Here is a 19,114-nt window from a genome sequence, read left to right as displayed (position 1 = left end):
ACTGGCCCACGGCTGAAAACGGTTGCTGAGCCCTGAAGCATAGCTGTCAATGTTTCCCTTTTTTAAAGGGAAATTCCCTTATTCCGAATAGGATTCCTCGCAAGAAAAGGGAAAAGTTGACAGCTATGCCCTGAAGTAGCCTTTGCTCACTCTCTCTCAGAAATGTCTGCTCACTTACCATCGACCTTGTACTCTGCCCTTCCTATGAAAAAGGTGGATCCCATGCCAGGGATCATTAGGAACAAGTTTGAAAAAATAACTGCCAATATTGAATGCCTGTATACATATCTATGGCGCAACCACACTAGCAGTATTGCATACACTTCTGGTCAGCACATCACTCGGATCTTGTAGAGTTGGGCAATGTTCAGAAAAGGGTAGCCAAAATCATCATGGGGCTTTAGCAACTTCCCTATGAGGAGCGGCCACAGCATTTGGGGCTTTTTAGTTTTTTTTTTTAAAAAAAGGTGGAAGAGGTGATAGAGGTGTATTTATTTATACATTTTGTGTGGAGCAATTTATATATTTTTTCTGTGGAGCATCTCCGAGGGCCTTCTGGTGGTTCCCTCTGCGAGAAGTGAAGTTACAGCGAACCAGGCAAAAGGCTTTCTTGGCGGTAGGGCCCTCCCATCACTCAGGGAGACAAAGCACTACACAATTTTAGAAGACATCTGAAAGCAGCCCTGTATTGGGAGGTTTTTAACGCTTGACATTTTATTATTTTTTTTATATTCAGATGGAAGCTCCCCAGAGTGACTGGGGAAACCCAGCCAGATGGGCGGGGTATAAACAATAAAATTATTATTAATAATAAGATTATAGTATTTGTTTATACCCTGCTTCCCCCCCCCCCGACAGTTTACAGATAAACTTAAGAATTATGGGTTTTCTTCCTGAGCATGACAACAATAAGCTGAGGGCAAGCTCATTTCCTATTTGGGGGCTTCCACGGGCATCTGGTTAGCCATTGCGAGAAACGGGATGCTGGACTAGATAGGCCATTGGTCTGATCCAAAAAGGCTCTCGTCATTGCGCTCTCGACGTGCTCGGAAAGCTTCAGTTTCAGAGAGATCAAGGGCTTTGGTCTTCCTTCGCCTTCTTCTGCGAAGTAGGTGTCTTCTGAGCCTCTCCATCCCTTCCCCCTCGAGGCTTCCCGGCGTCTCCGTCGAGGGGACAGAGGCAGCCGGGGCTGCTCTCCTGCTTGCGGCGGGGAAGCACAGCAGCAGCAGCAGAGCGGAGGGGCGGCTCTTCCTGCTCGCGCTCCGCCTCCCTCCCTCGGCGCCGCCCTCGCCCCGTCAAGAAGCCAGGCGTGCCCAACCCGCGCCAGCGCAACGCAGTCACTCCAGGGCCACCAGCAGCGCCGGCGGGAAGCCACCTCCAGCTCCCTCACACACACACGCACACACGTCCTTTGGCGGCCTGGGAGTTTGCTCGAGAGCCTCTTCGCCCCTTTCACTCGGCCGCGGCTGGTGGTGCTTTGCCGGGAGGGTCGTCTCCTCCACCTCCGGTGCCGTGTTTGGATAACGTCGCCGTGTGCTTTGTGCGCGCTCCTTCGGCTGCCGCGCAAGGATATTTTTTGGGGGGGTGTCCGCAAGCGGAGGCGCCTTTTGGACGGAGCGGAGTGCGGATCTTCTTCGGCCAGGTGAGGGACCTCGCGCGAGGCCGCCGGGCGCGGCGCGGGAAACACAAGCCGGGAGACGGAGGGAGGGAGCGCGAGGGAACCTGGGCTCGGCGAGGCTGGCGCGCGCGCGCGCTTCTCTGGGCTGGAGGGAGGCGCCTTCGATCAGGCGGGCTCAGGTAACTGGCGACGGGGCGCAGGTGGGCGAGAGAGAATTGGCGGTGGGGGTGGAGAGAGAAGACGGAGAGCGCCGTGCCATTTTCCCCAGCCTTTCTGGCCAGGGATTTGTCGTGCTCTATGGGCCAGAGGCGCTAATCGGCGTTTGTGGTGGAAGAGCATCTCGCCAAGCCGGATACGGGTCTTCTTCTGCTCCGTGTGTTTCTCTCTCTCTCTCGGTGGTCGTTTTCCTTTTTGTGTGGCTTGCAGCGCGGGCTCTCGTCGTCGGGATGCCAGGCACATCCCGGCGGAGCGAGGGAGCAGGCGTTGCTTTGCTTAGCGAGTAACAGGTCTTTCCGCTTTCCCGGAAGCTGCTTTGGAGTTCTTTCTGAACTGGGCTCTTGGGATTTCGGCCATCAGTTCTGCCTTGAAAAGGCTTGTGCTGGTGGGAAATAACTGCTCCGGAATCAAAGGCGAAATTCTCCCCGGCCCGGCAAAGCAGTTGTTTTGGCCTTATCTCGGTTTTACTGGAGCAGCTCTTCTAAAAATGCGTTGGTGTAATTTATTTTTGTTTGGATTTGTGAATGGGGTCCGTGAACTAGAATAATTCAGATCTAACTTTGCAAGTCAGTTGATCTCCATGTGATTAGAAGAAAGAGGAGAGGCGTATATAAGATGAATGATAGGAGTTTGAAAAACAAACTTTTAAAAAACCCACTTTTAGTGTGTTCTTGTTGCTCACTCTGGTAAATATTAAGTCTGGTAAATATTTGGGCTGTTAAGATCAAGTATTTGTAGTTTGATCACTATTCCTTTTTTCATAAAGTGTTGCATGCAGAAGGCTTTTACCGCATTAAGTCTTCATTTCCGATACAGTATAAATGAATCTTGTAATGCTATTGATCCACGTGCTAATGGCACTTAATGGATGTTTCTTTGGATATGAGCAGGATCAGAGAAGGGAATTGTTGCCCTTAAAAATTATGTCTGTATGTGTCGTCCCCCCCCCACCCCAAACAGCTAAATGTCTTGCTTCATTTTTGTGTACCTTTTGTGAGAGTGAATAGGTCGTTTGTGTGGCATATTCACATTAATAATGGTTCACTGTTGATTAGGCTTTTAAACTTTCTTGTAAGAAATTAGCTTGTTTATAATGTTGCATTGAAAAGGACAAGGGGATAAAATCATTAGTGATCTTTTATAGTTAGTATTTTTAGTATTTTAACGTTTTGGTTACTGAATGTTGATCATGAATGCATTAACTGCTTCTGGCAATCACCTACACATAAGTAAGTTTTTAGTTACCTGCTAGCTTGACCAGGTGTTTATAAGGCAAATGGAAAAGTAAGGCCTAGTTTTATCCACAAAAAGCATATGCTTCAAGACTTGTTTTTTGGTATACTATGATTTGCTAGAGAGTAACAACAAGCAACAGGCTGTTTATCTCTTCACCTATTCCCCTTCCCCCTTTATAAATAATGTACCCAGAAGATATACCTATGCATACTTGTACAATTGAGCACCACGTGTTACATATGGCTTTCCTTAAACATGCTACAGTCATGGCAGTATGTATGTAACTGAAACTTCTCCAGAAAACGACTGAGTGCAGGAAAATCTTGCTTAAACATCAGTAACATTTATGTATATTTTACTGCAAGAAATATCAGCTAATTAGTTGGGCAAGGGCTCTTTATATTTGTCATTTATGTAGAAGATGCTTATTTACAGGAACCCATTTAGCTCAGGAGATTTTGGTCAATAATACCCAGTTTTAATATAAAATGCAGTTGTAGCCAGTGCTGAACCTCAGGAAACTAGCCTCTGCCTCCATAAACAAAGCTGTTTGAAAAGAAAGCTTCTCTTGAAGCTAAGAAAGCATTGCTTGTTGAAATTTGATTTTTGAAAGAACTGTGTCAGTGGAGCTATCAGAAAAAGATGTATTTTCGACTAGGAGGAGAGAGAGCCCATGTATGTTTGAAAACACACAGAAACCAGGAGTTCACCCAGTATAATTAATATATAAAGTATTTCATACTTACCACATAAATTCTTTCAAGTTTAAATAGCTCATTATATAAACCTGAGGTTTTAAAATTCTGTATCAATACAGATTTCTATATGAGCAGACAACTACAAGTGACACTAAATTAAAATGGATTTCCACTTTAATGGTCAGGGATTTTAAAGACTTGACATAAGGGAGAAGAAGCTGGGCCGTGTTCTTACCTTTTCATGCCAGGTGTGGAATTCTTAAGGGGAAAAAACCTTACATTAAAATTAACAGCATTTTGATCTTTTGGCTGATAACCTCCTTATGCAAAGTACATGAGGTGGATACACAGGTGCATTCCTGGAAACTGATAACCAGTCTGAAAGATAAGGGTTAAACCAACTCTGTGCCAAAGCATTACTATAAAACATTTGTGTTCAATTGTGACGAACTGAACAACGCCCCATAAGCTTTCTTTTATAGCCTTCTCTTTGATCCTCTCTTGTTGAGTTAATGTACTCAGGTCTTATCACAGTTCCATCAACAGTAGTTTTAAGAGTTTTAGTCAGAGACCTCACATTATACTGTTCCTGGCACTATTAAATATAAAGTACGTTATCATTTCCCCTCACTGTAGTGCAGTATGCTCTTGGTCTCCTTAAATCCTTTATCCCAACAATAATCAAATAGCGTGTGCATCAGTTATGTGTGGGAGCTGAATAAAGAAGCGAATTGGAGTGAAGTCTTGTTAAAACATGATGTAGGCAATTGCCGCCCCGCCCCCCAGTTTAGAACAGGGCTTGCACAGAGTGTCACTTTATTTTCTAGGTTTCTAAACACAGAATTACTATGTCATTGTATATCTAGTTATCCTAGGTCTGTGGGCTTTGCAATAAGTGGTGCTGTCCAGCATGTTGCCTGCAGAGCACGGAAGACTCTGGGTTGTTCTTTGTTAAGCCCAGCAATAGAGGTGTTTGTTTTTTTAAAAAAATGAAAGTTAAGGTGTTTAAAAAAAACCCTTCATCGTTCTGCTTTAACAGAAACAAACCCAGAGCTCTTCAGAACTCCACAGGAGTGTTCTACAAAAGCATCACGATTTAAAGCCTGTATTGGAGTCCTGTGGCCTATCAGAGGACACAGGCAAGGTCTGTAAGATCTATTGAAGGGCACCAGAAACTAGGCCCTATGTGAAACTGCAGAGTTTTTAAAACTTTAGAATCAAGAATATACATGACTCAACCACTTCTTAACTGTTTTAAGGTAAGAAGGAGCAAGAGAGAAACCCCTGCTCTGCTTTCATAAGAGATTATGGAAGAAAATGAATGCCTTTTACTTTCCTCACAAGAAGCCCCCGGATCTATTTGTCTGCAATTTGGCAAGCTTAATCCACTCTGGAGGAGCTCCTGTACCTGTAAATCTCATCCACTTTGGCTAAAATGAGAAAAGTTTAAAGCTATTTTTAGGTTCTCCATTATAGTGAATGGGGAAATAGAGGAGATATCTACAGTGGTGTGTACAGTTTGCCTGTGGAAACCCCTAGTAAAATGTATTTATGGTGTGAAAAGTTGATCATTAGGTAGTGCTGGGGAAGAACAGCCCAAGGGCAAGGCTCACATTTTCTCTAGAGTCTAGAGCCAAAAGTGGGGGGGGGGGGCACAGACCACTGCCCAAGGCTGAGCTTGAAACATGGGTAGTTAGTCAGGGCGGCCTACTTACATTTAGTAGGACTAAGAATTAATGGAGGCTAATAAGAATTGGCTCTGGTTTTATTTCACTTCAGGCCTGTAGGTTGTATAGGCCTGATTGGATAATTGGAGCAAGTGAGTACAAAATTGGCGTTTGAGTTGGTAGGAAACTAGAGTGTACCTTTTCTAAGGCTAACAAAAATATGGAACTAGGTCTGATAAAACATATCTGTCCTAAAGTAATTGTTTTAATGAAGAGTGATGACCCTAAGGACACTTATATGGAAGTAAATTCCACTAATAGCTGGGAGATTCTCTAACCAAATGGATGCGATTAGGATGAGGTGTTGCTTGCTGTGTCATTACTCTCTAACAATTCTTTAGTTTTCAAATGACTATCAGTATTAAGTTCCAACAATATTCTTTTTATATGATCTCATACTGTGAACAAAAAAAGGAGGGGAGATTTTAGAAAGAATTGAAAAAAGTATTAAAACCTTTTTTCTTGTTTGATCTATGTGTACGCTCACTTTTATGGATTTTTGGGAAAGCTCACTTAAGGCCATGCATACTTAAGTATTCAGCTGTTCGTGATGAGTGGATGATGAATAATACCATCTTTAGATATCAATAGCATTTTATAGTGTTTCAGTAATAATTTATAATTCAGACAGTCTATACTTTTGCCAGAAGCTGAAGCGAGTCATTCTGCATACAGAGAGATTTCATCAATAGAAATGAAGTAGAGCAAAAATGAAATACTGTGTTCACAACAATCTTGTGACATAGGTTTGGCTGAGATGCTGTTGACTTAACCAAGACCACCCATTGTGTTCATGGCTGTCTGGTGATTTGAACTTGTATTTCACAGTGCCATACCAAAGTCCAGCCACTGAGCCAAAATGCCTCCCTATTTCATAATCCTTATTATAAGTTAAATACTAGGTAGCATCAACGTAACCTTTATAGTGTACATGTCAAGATGCTGTTGTAGTGATTGGTATTTGAGTGTTTGATGCCTAGTCTTCTCCCATAGTGAGTACTTCCTACTTTGGAGGTCTTTAAGCAGAGGCTTGACAACCATATGTCAGGAGTGCTCTGATGGTGTTTCCTGCTTGGCAGGGGGTTGGACTCGATGGCCCTTGTGGTCTCTTCCAACTCTAGGATTCTATGATTCTATGATTCTACTTCGATGGTTGCACCCAATTGTGTATGATGATCTTTAAAAATAAAAAAAAGTTCTGTGTTGGTAGAACATTATGTTGTAACTTGTAAGTTAAAACAGCCAAGTCTGACATACTGATTGTTGGTTTTGGATTGGTCAGTGGCACACCCTCCACCCACCAAGCCATATCACATACAGCTTGGCAAATTATCCTCTTTCAAAATATTTCTGTGAGGTGGGGTGATGTTTGAAAGCTAGTTGTGTAACTCTTTGGAGTTGGGACATTAAAGTTTAATCTAGCATGGCTAGAATGTTTTTAAATGATAACTCTTCATTTGCTTCTCCTATGTTCTCCCTTCTGAATGAAGGAAATTGGTGACATTTGTGTATGACCTTTGTAAACTGCAGCATGAGCCAAAAGCATTTTTCCCCCTGTCAACAAATAGCTCTCATATATATTTTATTTTCTCATTTTAGATGAGTGACTTTGGAATCAAGAACATGGATCAGGTAGCACCTGTGTGCAATGCATATAGAGGACTGCTCAAGGTGAGTTGTGAAAAACAAACATTTTCAGTAACACTTTAATTTTGCATGCATGAAACTATTTTTACATGCTATAAACAATATACTTCTATTCCAGCTAAAAACTAACATTTTCAGTAACAGTCCAGTGAAGACTATTAGTTTAATTCGATGTTGTGTCATTTGCATATAGGCTTTCTATATTTGAAAAGAGAATAACAGAAACTGTTTTCTTATTTGCTATGCAATTTGAAAGCCAAATCCTGCCTCGTGATCTCACCAAGACAGGTGTATAAAATAAATGCACTGTTGAGATAGCCAAAAGCTTAATGTGCTGGTGTCAAGTAGCATTTTTATGTACAGTTGATTGTATTTACACCCTAATTGTCCTGTAGTTTAAAAATTCAAAGTCCCCTATGAGAAGTGCTTTGTCTGCTGTTTTGGCTTACTGTGACATCAACAACTTATGTCTCTTTAAAAATTCCACTATTGATTTCTTTCAATACTGCCTGACATTCAAACCTTTGAGGGAATCGGAGACAGAATAATTTAGCAAAATGAAGCTATGTCTTAATTTAGCAATAAACTGTTCAAGGCTGTATTTTTACTTAGTTAAGACAAAAGAATATAAATGTAGGCCTTATGGAAGATGCTTGCTAACCTTTTCTTGGCTGGTAGGCCAGTCACAAACAATATTGAAGGCATATTGGTTGACTTACGTTGGCCTTCTGGGCACAGTTCCAACATTGTACAACTGTTCCTCATTTGTTCAGGATTTTTATGTGTCTATGCTTTTAACGTGCTCGTTGTGCTGTTTAGTTTCATATTCAAAACATTTTTTTCAGTACAGCATGCCTTTTACTCACTCTTAATTCTGCTGCATTTTTTCCAGTGACTCAGTACAAGGGTCACTTGTTTACACAAAACACAGGAGTTTCCAGATTATGTTGAAAGTGTTGACTCAGATCTTTTATCAGTTAACATTGAAAGAATTTATGTTGTTAGAAGGCTAGACAGCTGGCTTATTATTAATCATTTCATTTGTACAGCAACTTGCTCAAGTTAAGTTCTTAAAGCTGAATTTTCTTATTGGAGTAATGTCTATATGAACAGTTTCTTTGTTCTAGACTGAATCACATTGACTAAATAAGTGTTGGGCTAAAACCAGCCAATAGAGGCACACATCTGAGAGATGTACTTTGTGCTGGCTTTTCCACCCTGTGATATGCTTTTTTGAATTTAAAGGGTGAAATCAGTAGCAATGTATTAGAGAAGTTACCCAAAACTGGCACCCAAACTTCATAGATATGCTGCTTCCCTGACCATTTGAATACAAATATATTAATAAAAGCAGTAGAAAGTCAAACACATTGTTCTTGGAAGTCTATCTTAACACCTCAACAAGCTAACCATTTTAATGATGTGAAAACATTTCAGTGAATGGCTATGTTTGTGAGTTAATGGGTGAAAAAAAATAGTGGAATGTATCAAATCTTTTATTTCAGACTTGCTTTACAATGGCTGCTACAAAGATGGTAGTGTTGTATTCTCGTGTGTGTGTGATTTTTGTTTTATCAAATAGGTGCTTATACATATTATACACAATTATACAAGAAAGGTTAGTGTGCAGTTTCTGTATATCAGTATGCAGTTAGTGTGCATTTCATAAAACTATTCTGGTGAATAGCTTCATAAAAAGGAAGTTACTTAGGAAAGTAAATAATTATAAAACCTCAAACCTCAGATTACTGTTCAGATTTCATGTGTGTCTCCCATTGTTTTCTAGAGTCTAGACCATACCTATTCCCCCTTAATAGAATTTATAGTGCTATGTAGTCATTCAAACACAAACAGTGCTTCATAAAATAAAGCAAATCCTTTAAAATAATACCTAAATCTTTGTTAATTCAAATTTCAGATTGTGCTTTTAAAATGTTGCAAGGATATGCTCCATGACATTATGAATCTGAAGATGCTTTTGTAACTTCCTATTTGAACTACTGCTACAGCTTTTAGTTCATCAGGAAATCCAGCGTCAATCCTTCGTATGTACTTAGTCAGTTTCAAGGGAAATGATACTGACTAAGAAATGGCTGCTTAACATAGAATGGAGCTGTTAAGATTCCTGGAACAATGAGTTACATAACCATATCACATTTGCTCTATAAACTTGTGCGTGTACTAAAATATCCAAACTGAACTACTTGTATTTTCTTTTTCAGCGGCAGCCTGCATTTGATAGCTTTGAAGGTGCAAATTCTTTGTTTACTGGATACTTTCCCTCATTAAATGAAGATCAGACAGTCCAGGAAGTGCCAACAGGCCTTGATTCTATTTCTTATGGTAAATACCAGTTTAATAAATGTAACACCTCTGTCATGCTAGTTAATAGAATTGAATACTCCAAACAGGATGTGGTCCAAAGTCACCTGTATGTAGAATTAGAGAAGGCACAATCTGTGGGCATCTCCTCTTATTCATAGTAGAATAGCGTTGAAGCAAAGTCATTGCTCATGTGTAGCTCCTATTAATTTGAGTATAGTGGAACCTCGACTTACATACACCTTGTCTCGCTGACTATCCAAGTTGCATCCACGGCAAACCCAGAAGTAAACACCAGGTTTGCCGCGATTTGCACATGCGCAGAAGCGCGCTACCGCCAAATGCGCACACACGGCGCCTCTTCTAGCACACTGTTTCGACCAGCGGACAGACCTCCAGAACGGATTATGTCTGTAAGTAGAGGTTCCACTGTAGTGCTTATGTAGGAAATGTCTTGGTAGAGTTGGGCAGACTCTACCTCGTAATGTAAATTTAAAATTCTCAGTCCAGATTGTGCATGTGGCTCCATTGGCTTGAGTAGCAAAGTACAAAGATGTGCATAGTTTTTGGAATTAATGGCGAAGCCATTACAAGTAGAGGAGCACTGTGACTGCTTTCTTGGTCCTAGGCTTGAAACTGATCAGGATGAAAAATTCATTTAGTTCTTCAGGTAATGAAAGTAGTATTTTACTCTGAAAGTCACACTGGCAGGTAGCCTATCAGTAAATGAATTCAGATAGTTCGTCAGAGCCTCAGTTGCAGCAACACTGTTCTTGCCATAATAGTGCTGTACACCTGACGAAATAGTCAATAGAACATAGATAAGCGAAGTATTGTGGTTTTGAAATGATTATAACTCCGTATGCCAAGGGCAAACTCTTTCTTACAAAAAGCGAGTTAAAATCATTGATAGCAATGCTGGTGATCCTGTCCTGAAGGAATGCAGAGCTAAATAACAAGTTCGGAATAATTACTATGTTTATGCAAACAATTCTAAACATGGTTACTTTGTTATTTTCTAGTGTTGAAATGTTGCTAGTCTCTTGTAATGCTATGTCACTGGCAACTTCTGTAAAGAATACAGTTGGGTCCAAAATCTATATTAATAACAAAGCATTGCTGCAGTTGAGAAAGAAGAAACTTAAACATATTTCCCCCTTTCCCTTTTCTAAATTATTGCAACTCTTCTGCCTTTCAGAATCAAACAGCTGTGAATTGCCTCTCTTAACCCCATGCAGTAAGGCTGTGATGAGTCAGGCCTTAAAAGCAACTTTCAGTGGTTTCACAAAGGAACAGCGCAGACTGGGTATTCCAAATAGTAAGTGCTTTATTTCTAATGCAAAAGACTACACTGATTAGCCTTAGAAAGGTAGTTTTATTATAATACCAGTAAACAAAATGAGAGTTTCTGAGTGCTTGCAAATGATCTTTTGAGGATTGTAGCCTGAGCTTGGTGTAGGTTTAGTTTACTGGATGCTTCTCAAAAGAATATGTGGAGAAGTGTTAGTAAAAGAGGCAGCAGCCAGTAGGCATAAGTGTGTGTCCTGCAGAGAGTTTCCTTAATGTTAATTTGTTTGTCTTGCTCCTTGCAGATCCGTGGTTATGGTCACATCATCAGGTGTGCCAGTGGCTTATCTGGGCCACCAATGAATTTAGTTTGGTAAATGTGAACTTTGAGAGGTTTGCCATGGATGGGCAAGAGTTGTGCAGACTGGGAAAGGAGCGCTTCTTGGAATTGGCACCAGATTATGTGGGTGATATTCTCTGGGAACATCTGGATCAAATGATAAAAGGTAAATAAGTCTAACCAGAGTAGTGGCATGAGCCAGGAAACATATGATAATTTTTGTTTGGGGGCAGTGGATGGTAAACTTGCAAAAGTAAATGCTGATCCTTTTGTTAAGTGTTATACAAATGTCACATGTTGCCTTTTAACAGATGAAAGCAAATTCCCCTGTCCAAAATGTATAAACAAATACTTTTTCTATTTCCAGACAGTGAAGAAAAGCCACAAGATCAGTATATGGAAAACGCCCATCTCACTTCATCCATGCACTGGGTCAACAACAACACATTAGGTAAGTATCTTTAATTAGGCTAATTACAGCAGTTAAGGAAAGCTGGAAAGACTGAATTTCCTTTTGATGTCGGTAGATATCCAATTTCATACCTGTGCTGTACAGAGTATACACCCTGGATGAAATTGCATATGCATATTCAGCAATCTACAGAAAGTTGCTTTATATACCTTTTACTTTCAGAAGGGTGAGGGAGGTAGTCAGGTTATTGGGGGGGTATGTTTTTTTGCCAGGAACTGGTGATAAATGGAATGGAGATGCTTCAAAATGCTGATCTGTTAGGACTAGAAACTTAAAGGAAAAACCCCAATATATTTGCCTGGGGAGAGGTGAGAAGGTTATAAGGTGCAAGGGGAGATTGAGTTGACTAATTGTCATGTTTGGCATTTGACACTGTGCTAACAAGTGTTAGGGCCATACATGTATTGCTCTACTTGACATCTGATACTGTTCTAGGGGAGTCTGCAATGAGTATTACAAAAACAAATGTGCATTTCCCCCCCAGGTATTAACATAGAACAAGCACAGTATTGTGCTCAGGTACCCAGCTATCCAAAAGCCCTCAGCTATCCAAAATCCAGCCTTTTGGATGACCTATGTCAGACATCTGTTGGACCAAATGTAGTTAACCTAAAACAAGAATATCAGATGTTTCCTAAAGCACAGTTAGAAACTGTCAATGTGAACTACTGCTCCATGAACCAGGACTTCGCAAGAAACAACTTGAACTTGATGTTGGATAACTCTGGTAAGATTGCACTTCCCCATGATCCCTTGTTGTTCATAATGCTTACAGTATAGAAGATTCCGAGAAATAAACATTAATATAATACAGTTCCTAACATGTGCTCTAGCAATTATGTATTTAAAAAAACCCAAGCTTATTGTTTCTGAGTTAGCAACCCAACTTACCTCTTTATTACTCAACCACAAATCATTATTTTGAGATGCTGAGAACTCATAGTGCCTTTTGATAGGTCAACGGAGTACAGTACAATTTGTTAAAGAAAAAAGAAAAAACTGTCTTGTTAAACGGTTGGCAACAAAGCTATAAATTTCATAAGCTTCCTTAATTAATTATTTATTTCTGTGCTGCTCTTCACCTGAAAATCACAGGGCGATTTACGATATATAAACAAAAGTGCATACCATAGTAACAAACAAAAAGGGCCTCATATGATAATTGCAGGGGCCAGGTTGTTGAGAAGTGGTCCTTGAGGTGTTGCAGTCACTTTCAAGTGATCTGCTGATCTATTAAGTAAAACCCTTGGATTCAGAGTAGTATTCTTACTGACCACAACTGGGAAAATTGAAGGACTTAAACATAATCTGAATTACGATGGATTGCAACCTCTGTAATTTGAGTTCTTAATTGGTGGAGTGGGGGCAGACTAACTGTTAAAAAGAAAAGAGATGAAACTAAGCTGCATTCTCATTGGCTTGCTGCACTGAATTAAGGACTCAGCTAGACTGGCAAAGGAAAATGCGATTGCTATGCGCTGTATATGCGATATAACATTGTGCCACCTGTTTTCCCTGTTTAAATTTACAACGCATTTAACTGAAACGCTTCTTTGATGTGTCTCAATCCAGCCTAAGATTGCAGTTTTGAGCCTGTATTCTCAGCCTCATCCATTCAAACCCGGGTGTTCCTATCATTTCCATTTTTTCAGCTGCGATAGTAATACAAAGAAATACTTGAGTGAACCCAAACTTGTGACTTTTCCACACTTTCAGGTAAACCTAAAGAGCATGACTCAAGTGACAGTGGCACAGAAAGTTATGAAGGCTCAGATTCATTGCTGCAGTCTTGGAACAGCCAGTCCTCGTTGGTAGATGTCCAGCGTGTGCCATCTTATGAGAGTTTTGATGATGACTGCAGCCAGTCCTTGTGTCTGAACAAACCCACAATGTCCTTTAAAGACTACATTCAAGAAAGGAGTGACCCTGTGGAGCAAGGGAAACCAGTTATACCAGCAGCAATTCTAGCTGGGTTTACAGGCAAGTCTTACAATATTTTCCTTGACCTCTTTTGTTTTTGCCTCTGGGGCTTTTCTGCCCCTTCACCAATTGCATAATGCCCCATGAGGGTGCGTTTTTATTTAGGTGAAATGACAACAGAGGTAGCCATTACAAATGTAACTGGAGCAATATCGGACTACCCTCAAAATAAAGATCAATTAAAGCCACTATTTGTACACTTTTCTGTGTGTATGAAAGCTAAATGAAAGCAGAATTCAACAATTCTTTTGTGCCCATTGCAAGTTCTTTTCAGAAATCCATGTTTCAGATGAAATTCAATTGTTGGGGTGGATTTCAGAGTGAAACATAAGGGGTACTGCAAAGTGTAGCCAACAGTTTGGAGGGCAGGAAGCTTCCTTCAATTTGTTGCCATGAATTTTTTAAGATTGTGAATCCAGATCTACTGTAAGAAAATCCTGTTAACTACAGGTGTATATTTTATTTTTTCTGTTTCAACTTCTGGTGTCAGATTTACCTAAACCCAGGAAGACTTTAATTATACTAAACAATTATACTAAAATCCTGAGTGCTAGTCTCTTTAACACATTAATTTATGTATGACAGCATACAATAATTTTATCTTATCTTGGTATTAACAGGTAGTGGACCGATACAATTGTGGCAGTTCCTTTTAGAGCTTCTAACTGACAAATCGTGTCAGTCATTCATTAGCTGGACTGGAGATGGATGGGAGTTTAAATTAACAGATCCAGATGAGGTTAGTAGTTCAGTTGTCCTGAATAGAAATTGTTTGGCGCCTACTCTTAGGTGGAGCTATGAGGAAGGACAGCCTGTACTCTGCACCTTAATATAAGCAGTATTAACTAGATGTATAAAACTTGTTTCCCATGTATAGTTTGTTGGCCAGCTTTTTTTTTTTTTTTTTAAAAGACATACGGTAACTCTGAACCAGGATAGGAACATATATATATATATGAGAATTAATATTAGGTATCAAGTGGTTGCTTCATGATTTAAATTCTTTCAGTTATAAAAATGCTGCAGCAAAGTTAATTTGTTAAAGCTTTTCACTTCAGATATACTCATAATTCTCATAATTCAAGCGTGACTTGGAAGTATTTCATTATTTAAAACCTCCTTTTTTTGCAGTTCTCTAGATATGCCCTAGATGTCTTTAGCTATTCATTAAGCTTTTAAGGATTAGGCATTTCATTCCACCTTTCCCTTTTGAACTTCTTGTTCCTAGTATGCTCCAGTTAACTTGGCCTTGTGGAAGTGCTAGTGATTAAAGAACATGGCATTTGGAATAATCTAAATGACTCCATTCCTAAAATCCAGATTTTCAGCGGTTGCCTTGAATGTTAATAACTCTTACCACATTTTTCTCCTTTAAGGTCGCACGGCGATGGGGCAGAAGGAAAAACAAGCCCAAAATGAACTATGAGAAGCTGAGCCGTGGCCTCCGCTATTACTATGACAAGAACATCATACACAAGACTTCAGGGAAGCGCTATGTATACCGTTTTGTATGTGACCTACATAACCTGTTGGGCTATACAGCAGAGGAGCTGCATGCAATGCTAGGAGTGCAGCCAGACACAGAAGACTGAGCGTTGCAATTTTCTGTAGCATTGATGGAAGGATGCAACAACGCATGAACTGTGAACTGGGACCTCCTGCATCAGTCATTAGTTTTACCTTCTGGCTGTTTGGAGTGGGGCACTGTAAAAGACCTTAAAAGAAGTGATTTTGTGAACCAGGTGAAGTCAAAGGAAAAAGAAATGGCCGTATTTGGGGGCACCATGGCTTCAGATCTTGATGTGTCCAACCTTTTGAGCAACAACGAGTGAGGTCAACACAGTTCCCAGCTGTAACTTGGAAGATACGAAAGTACTCCAGGGTTTAGAGTTCTGGTTATTTATACCACCATATAATTAAGGGTGTTACCCATACCAAAGGCTGATAGCCACCAGAATTTCTAGCTTGAACAAACCCTAAAATAACAACCTTGCAGATGTTATATGTCATGACGTGTGATTTAAGAGAGGGAAGGTTAGGCATCCTTTATTTAAGTCTGGGTACTGAGTTGAATTTGCATTGGGCGTTCTTGCCAAAGCAGCGCATGTGCCCTCCGCAAATAAACTGTAGTCTCAGAGCCAGGTGGAGCAGTGGCAGAGAGTCCTCACAAAGAGGGAGGAAATATGTACCATTTCAAAGTCTGTTATTTGTGTTTGTGTATATAAGCACGTTCATAATGATTTTCTGGAAATTTAATGCTCCTATTTAACATATTGTATATTGTAATTTAAGCTCATATAAGCATCTGAAAGAGGAGGAAAGTAAAGGTTTCATTTCAGAACAGCAGCACTTAAGCATCCTGGAACAAGTATTTAATCTACTGAAGGAGTTGATAAATCACTTAGGCACATGCTGAGTGCCTTTTTTGCTCAAGGAGAATAATTCATGGCTGGCAGAAAAACACTTTGAGCATTTTTTTTTTTGAAAGAGACTAATAATATAGCCTGGGGCATAAAAGGCCCAATTTGCCTTTTATTCTGACTGAAATTGAAAATGTTAATATTGTTTTCAAATATATTTATTAATGGCATATCTCATTTATGCATGTCCTTTTGGAAACAATTTATATGTATAGTCCTTATTTCTTTTCTTCAGTTGGCCACTCCCCAACCTTCGCCCTCACCCTTCATGAACTATCCTGATTAAAATATGAATTCTATTTTTGGAAATAATTCTGACTCCTTTTCAGCAGTTAGGAGAAAGATATATGTAGCAGCTATTTTTACTGCCAAAAACAAAAACACTTCACTGGAAAAAATGGTTTGTAAATGAAAAATATTGTAAAAGAAAAGTATTTTTTATCTTGAGATTGATGTAAATTTAAATGTACAGTCTGATGTTTAAAATGTTATTAAAACCTCTTGAACGAATATTAACAGTTGTGTTTATACGCTTATGAATTCTTAACAGTAATTTTGAAACTTACCAGCAATTCAATAAGTACATATCTAAGTGTCTAATAAGTCCTGGGGGTTGACACAGGGGGCAATAGTCTCTCCATCATATCAGTATCCATCAAGATTTGAATGCAAATGTATTGCAGAGAAGCAGCTCCATCTCCTGCAAGGTTGACAGTCTTTCAGCAGAAGCAATAAATACCCATATGCATACATTACTTAGCTAGATCTCATGTCTCTATCAAATTGAATGGCGTGAATTGTGTACGTGCCAACAAGACATGCTCCCGAAGAACACAATAGCTGATAAAACTGCATATACTCTATAGTGCTTGCCTTCAATGGTGGAACATTTCAACTTCTTGATTTGGACTCCAAAAACCACACACACCCTGGAGTGGTTTTCTAATTAGTATGGGGTTTTTAAAATACTGTGAAATTCTGCTGTGAGTCATGTAAAACAGGCCCAAATGGAGGCATTTGCTATAAATGTACATGCAAACACAGCTGGAAAATATTTGGGATCTTTTCTGTGTGTGCAAATACAATCCTGTTTACAGATGCATCCAATATCTCTACTTCCCACAAGAAGAGCTTTCCAACACTCCCTCTTCAAGGGTGACTTTAAGGGATAACTTAATACGGTGCTAATTTTGTTAGTGTTTACAACAGGCGGCTACAGAAAACAAGCATTCCCCCCAAACCCGCCCCAATCAGATGCCCTGGAGGTCGCATCTTTATGTCTGGCTTGATGCTTTCATCTTTCCATGGATATACAGGCCTACTGCTTAGTAGCTAGTTCTCTCCCCATTGCCCCAACTCACATGCTGGGCATGTGACTGGCATAATACTGGAGGGGGAGATGTACATCCTCATAAATTGAAAGAATTCAGATTGTAATTCAGTGCATGTGTTACTTTTATGAAGGAGTCTTGTCTTTCATTGGTAACTAAGCATGTGAAATGTGATGCAGAGTACGCAACCTCAAAGCCTAAACAATTTGCCTCTTGCAAATTCAGCTTCTTTAAGTGCAGAGATCTTAAAGAGGCTTTCTGTTATGTGGGATGGTGGTCTTAAAGATATGCTTTAATTCACAGCTTCAGTCCCTTAGACTTTTTCTTCTGTGAATCATTCCCATTTTATTATTTTATAATTTAAATGGATTTCTTACTTCACCACAAGATCCTGGCCAGGTGTGTGGGTGTGGGTGCTTAAAACCATAGAATCCTACAATGTTACAATCCAATGAAACAATTTAAAACAAACTGAAGAATAGAGGGGGTCAGCTTCACTGTCAACTTTATGCAAGAGAGTCTTCCATCATAATCGTTTTGCCAAAAAGATTCCTTCTCACCCGCTTTGGATTCTTGGTACTGCTAATCTTATGCAAGATGGCTTGTTGGGAGGAAAGGACCTTGTTGATGAGCAAGTTGTTCCACGTCCGAGTCCATATCCTCACCAAGGCGGCTGATAGCAACACTGTTAACCAAGGAAGATGTGGGTTACCTAGACACAGTCATTTATGGAGAGAAGGGGAGCATCTAAAACCTTATCACAACTCTGCAATTGTCCCTGATCCAACAAAGTCATACTGACAAACTTCAAATGTAACAGAAGGGGAACTTGCTGCAGAAGGGGAAAGCTTTTCTCTTAATTCACTTCCCCAAACCTGTCACAAAAATAGTGAAGCCAACTAGCTGAGATCTCAGCAGCTTCTACTGAAGTCAGTTTCTCTCTGAGGAAAGCTGGAAATGTCCTGAGAGGTAGAGTACAGAACTGCTTGGATTATTTTGAACTGGTGGCGGACCATGGTGTGAAGCAGGTGGCCCTGTGTTTCCTTTTTTTTTTTTCAGAAGGCTGCATGTGATTATGGACATATACCCTTTCCTGACAGTTACTCATCATCGCCAGTGACATCACAGGCAGTGTCCACTAGGTTCCCATGACAGCAAACATGCACCCATCTATTGCAACGGCAGAAGTGGGCAGCTGCCATTCTCCAACACAGAGGAAACAAAACTTTCCACTTTGCCAAGCTGACTAAAAATAAATCTAGGAACTGGAAATCAAACCGCCAGCCAAGTCATGGGCGATTACTGTGTGAACATGTATGCCTACAAAGTTATGAAACATGTTCTGCATTACGTGGCAAATGTGCTAACCTTGTGGTAAATTTGGTGTCCAAAACATTGCTGTGTTTCTATTGAAGGACAGACAAGGCAATGATTGCAAAGCCCCGTAATCATTTACAGGAAAGCAGAAAAGAGATGTTACATCATAGCACTAAAAAAAAGAGTCCTGACTACTGTATTAGTCTTCTAAAGAGTGATGAGCTTTTGTTTAACCATTTGTTAACTAATCAAAGTCTCGTGTGGTTAAGCTGCAGCCTTTAATTTGCCCACCTAAACTATTCACAGATGCTCTGGAGAGCAAAAGATTTCAGGTAATCTCTTAGGCTCACATAATCTTGGGGATGACTCAAAATCAGAGATTGCTTTGGGCTCAGATTTGGGAGTGGCTTTCATAGCAGTGTTCAGTACACAAGAATAGGGGAGCCCACATGAGTATGCGCAGAGAACCATCCCCTCACAACTGGATAACCAGAACCAGCCCT

The 19,114-nt window shown here is 40.1% G+C and overlaps 1 protein-coding gene across 2 annotated transcripts; it reads left to right on the top strand.

The window, feature by feature from the left end:
- The first annotated feature begins 1,316 nt into the window (after positions 1 to 1,316).
- Positions 1,317 to 16,473, top strand: ETS2 (ETS proto-oncogene 2, transcription factor). Of its 2 annotated transcripts, none has more exons than XM_081198735.1 (10): positions 1,317 to 1,642; positions 7,095 to 7,166; positions 9,365 to 9,485; positions 10,663 to 10,782; positions 11,057 to 11,257; positions 11,459 to 11,542; positions 12,048 to 12,290; positions 13,280 to 13,543; positions 14,164 to 14,282; positions 14,920 to 16,473. In XM_081198735.1, the coding sequence occupies exons 2-10, from the start codon at positions 7,095 to 7,097 to the stop codon at positions 15,133 to 15,135; spliced, it is 1,440 nt and encodes a 479-aa protein (XP_081054861.1). In that variant the 5' UTR covers positions 1,317 to 1,642; the 3' UTR covers positions 15,136 to 16,473. The 2 variants fall into 2 exon arrangements, with proteins under 2 accessions (XP_081054861.1, XP_081054862.1); XM_081198736.1 differs by having other exon boundaries at positions 13,280 to 13,547; positions 14,168 to 14,282.
- Positions 16,474 to 19,114: the final 2,641 nt, after the last annotated feature.

This window comes from Podarcis bocagei (assembly GCF_964188305.1).
Source record: "Podarcis bocagei genome assembly, chromosome: 6".
NCBI classification, from domain to species: Eukaryota; Metazoa; Chordata; class Lepidosauria; order Squamata; family Lacertidae; genus Podarcis; species Podarcis bocagei.
This window is presented reverse-complemented; position numbering and strand designations above follow the sequence as displayed.